The following is a 3808-nucleotide window of genomic DNA, read 5'->3' as shown; positions in this document are numbered from 1 at the left end:
TTATTAATATTATTATGTGATTAAAAATTTCGATGGGTGAAATGTAATTTTTAAAATTATATAAGAAAATAAAAAAAGTCATTATTATGCAATTTTTATTTGTAATAATTTACCCAAAAAGAAAAACAAAAAATAAAACACAGAAGCAAAGAAGAATTAGGAGAAGACCCACCCTCACCACCAACGAAGCTCTCCAGCAACCATCTTTCCCCACCCCTAACTCCGCCGAGTTCAGATCCTCTCCTTGAGGATCCTCCTTGAACTCCTGCTTGCAACGGTTCAGATGAGCCGTTGGTCATCCAATGGCTCAGATTAAAAAAAAAAAAAAAAAAATCAAAAATGAAATGCTTTCGAGTTCCCGCCCAAACAAAACAACAACACAGCTCAGAGATTCACTCTCACTCTCACACAGCACTCTCCTCCATCGAACCCATCCTCATCCTCACCGGCGAACCCATCCTCACCGACGGCGAACTCCATCCTCACCGACGACGAACTCCACCTCTCCAGCCTCTACGCTTCGTGAACTCCACTGCGACGACCACCATCGGTTGAGCAAAGATCTCTTCAACACGAACCAGGTTGGTCTTTGAACAAAGATCTTTTGTCCTCTGTTTTCAATTTTGTTTGAGCAAAATTCCATTGCTCAAGAAGAGCTAACAGTTTCAAACATAGTGAACCCGGTGTAGAATTCCATCTTTTGTCCTCTGTCTTCATGAACCAGGTTGTGGATATACTGAACCCTATGTAGAATTCAATGTTCTCCAAGATCATATCTGAAGCCTCATGTTTTGTTAATTACAAATTAGATCATATCTGAACCCTCATGGAGACATTCTCATTAATCTACCCCAAAAAAAAAAAAAAAAAAAATTCCAAAATTGACAGCCTGATTCCTAGAGAGAGAATTTTATATATGAAGACTAGTCCCATAATATTTGATAATTTTTCCTTGTATGGTATGCATTAGAATATTTGAGGTACAGTGAGTGAATATAAAGATTCCTTAGGATGAAAGTTAGGTCTGATTTCCAACATTACAGTGATTGAATATAAAGATTCCTTAGGATTGAATATAAAGATTATTTGAGGTACAATGAAAGTTAGGTCTGATTTCCAACATTACAACCTATTTAGACTATATTGTCACTGATTGTAAACAGTGGTGGAAAAATAGATTTTAATATATATGACAGAGTTCCAACATATACATGTAAAAGTGAAATTTTTTAAAACTGAACTTAGTCTCTCTATGTTTTTATGTATGGTTTTTTTTTTCAAACTGAAATTATGTTTTTTTTTATATGGGTTTTTAGTTGCATTTTGATATCGATATGGAACCTGGGAATGATTGTGATTGGAAGCCAAAACAGGGAATGACATTTGATTCTGAACAATGTGCGTATGATTTTTATAATACATATGGCGGAAGAATGGGGTTTAGCATAAGAAGGGATTATTGTAGGAAGGACAAGTTCACTAATCAACTTATTTGTAGACTTTTGGTTCGCAACAAGGAGTGATTTCAAAAGGTTGACAAGCGAGACCCATTGTCAAAAAACCCTAGAGCTGAAACTAGGACTGGTTGTGAGGCTTGACTTTATATTAAATTAGATGAGGGTATTGGGAAATTTGTTGTCATTGATTTCAGAGAAAAACACAACCATGATCTTGTATCACCCGAGTGTGCCCACATGTTGCTGTCACAAAGAAAGATATCGACTACCCAAGCAATTCAGTTAGATTTGGCGGCACAATCTGGCCTTCGTTTAGGCCAGTCTTTTGAACTCATGGGTAGGAAAGCTAGTGGAAGGCAATGTCTTGGGTTTACGAAATTAGATTCTAAAAATTATTTGAGAACCAAAAGACAACAAAGTTTAGCATATGGGGAAGTAGGCAATGTGTTGCAATACTTTAAAGAAAAATCTTTGCAGAATCCTTCATTCTTTTATGCTTTTCAATTAGATAATGAGGAGCAAATAACCAATATGTTTTGGGCCGATGCACAAATGATCATGAATTATGCCCAATTTGGTGATGTTGTCACATTTGATACGACTTACAAGTTAAACAAAGAACATAGACCCTTCGCATATTTTGTGGGATTCAACCATCATAGGGAAACAGTTATATTTGGTGCAGCATTATTGTATGATGAGACCGCCGAATCGTTTGTATGGTTGTTTGAAAATTTTCTAGAGGCTATGTCAAGAAAGGCACCAAAAACTTTGTTCACCGATCAAGATGCTGCAATGGCTAAAGCCATACCCATCGTTTTCCCTGACACAAGTCACCGATTGTGTACTTGGCATTTGATGCAAAATGCATTAAAACATGTTAACTGTTTGTTCCAAGATAAGGGGGTGAAGCGTGTACTAAATAAATTCTTCTTTCACATTGAAGAGGCAAATCAATGGAGGTTAGAGTGGGCGGAAATGCTTGATAAATATGATGCGCATGAAAACCATTGGTTGAAATTGACTTTTGCGGTGAAAGAAAAATGGGGCTGGCCTTACGTTAGATCAACATGGGCTGCGGGAATGAGTACCACGCAACTTAGTGAATCTTTTAATGCTTTTTTGAAGGATTACATTCGTTCTGATTTTAACTTAAATGAATTCTTCATGCATTTCGAAAGGGTACTTTACGAGAAGCGATACAAGGAGTTAGAAGCAGGATATGCTTTGTGCGAAAGGTTGCCAAAGGTGAAAGCAACAATAAGAATGTTAATTCGAATGGGTAATGTCTACACAAAAAATATCTTTGAGGAATTCCAAAATGAGTACTTTCAATCCATTGAATCGGACATAGAAGCAATTGAATATGGGGAGGCTAGTACCATTTACACAGTTGTTGATGTTGGTAACCAATATGCAAGGAAAGTGAAGATGGAGATGAATGGCTCTTTGGGTTGTAATTGTACAAAGTTTGAAAGGGAAGGAATCTTGTGTTGTCACTCATTGAAGGTTATTAGAGACATTGAAGATGAAAGAGGTTCCTCCATAATACATTCTGAAGAGGTGGACCAAACAAGCAAGAGCCAAAACTACGAAGGACATTAAGGGGAATGACATTGAAGTAGATGTGTGTAACAGCGCCCGCGTGGGCCTCGTGCTACAGTTCGGACTCGATTAGTGTCACGGTTCTTAATCTGAACCAAAGAGTCCAAATCTGGCAAATCGTTTTGAGAAACAGATTTTTGAAAAAGTAGTGCCAAACATGGACTGCTTTGCCAGATACAGAGTCGCCACCTAAATATTTTTTATGGGAGAATTTAGGAAACCCTGACTCGGTGCCGAAGGCCACATGTCCGTCATCACCGGAGTTGTCTCGGCTCGGGAGCTTGGGTACGATCGGGGAAGGTCAGCTATGAGCACCCCCTTTCGCCCGGTCCGAAGACCGGCCTCTACTAACCGTGATATCCGTTTTTGAAAACTTTATGTGTTCTTATCCCGATTATTAGCCTAGAATTACTATGTTATGCGCGCAGCAAACAAGTATAGACCAAATCGCCCAAATTGGAACAAAACATTTCATGTTTGTTTTTGAAAATGGTTTGCTACTCGCAAGTAGGCTAAAATGCAGATTTTGCCACCCTCAAGTGGGCTTTTAGAAAAGATGATTTTGCCACTATCTAGTGGGCTTAAAATTCACAGTTTTAATGCGTTATCCCAATTCAAGCAATTCGACCTTCATCCACAGGCATTCAAGCAGTTATATCACATAAGCAGCTAGCCTCATGGTAATCATGCTATCATGGCAACATTCACACGCATGCGATATGCTAAAGCATAAAAGCTTACCTAGT

General features: G+C 38.3%; 1 protein-coding gene across 1 annotated transcript; it reads left to right on the top strand.

Annotated features, from left to right (window-relative positions):
* The first annotated feature begins 1694 nt into the window (after nt 1–1694).
* On the top strand, nt 1695–3062 carry LOC145802753 (protein FAR1-RELATED SEQUENCE 5-like). The gene has a single exon (XM_082895526.1). It carries the CDS (start codon nt 1695–1697, stop codon nt 3060–3062), a length of 1368 nt encoding a protein of 455 aa, XP_082751652.1.
* Nucleotides 3063–3808: the final 746 nt, after the last annotated feature.

This window comes from Camellia sinensis, chromosome 11 (genome assembly GCF_055761805.1).
Source record: "Camellia sinensis isolate YWXY chromosome 11, ASM5576180v1, whole genome shotgun sequence".
In the NCBI taxonomy this organism is placed as follows: Eukaryota; Viridiplantae; Streptophyta; class Magnoliopsida; order Ericales; family Theaceae; genus Camellia; species Camellia sinensis.
The sequence above is the reverse complement of the archived record's forward strand: the minus strand, read 5'-3'. Positions and strand labels throughout refer to the sequence as shown.

Excerpts from the sequence above, each read along its gene's own strand:
- LOC145802753 (XM_082895526.1), top strand. The coding sequence starts at position 1,695 with ATGTTGCTGTCACAAAGAAAGATATCGACTACCCAAGCAATTCAGTTA.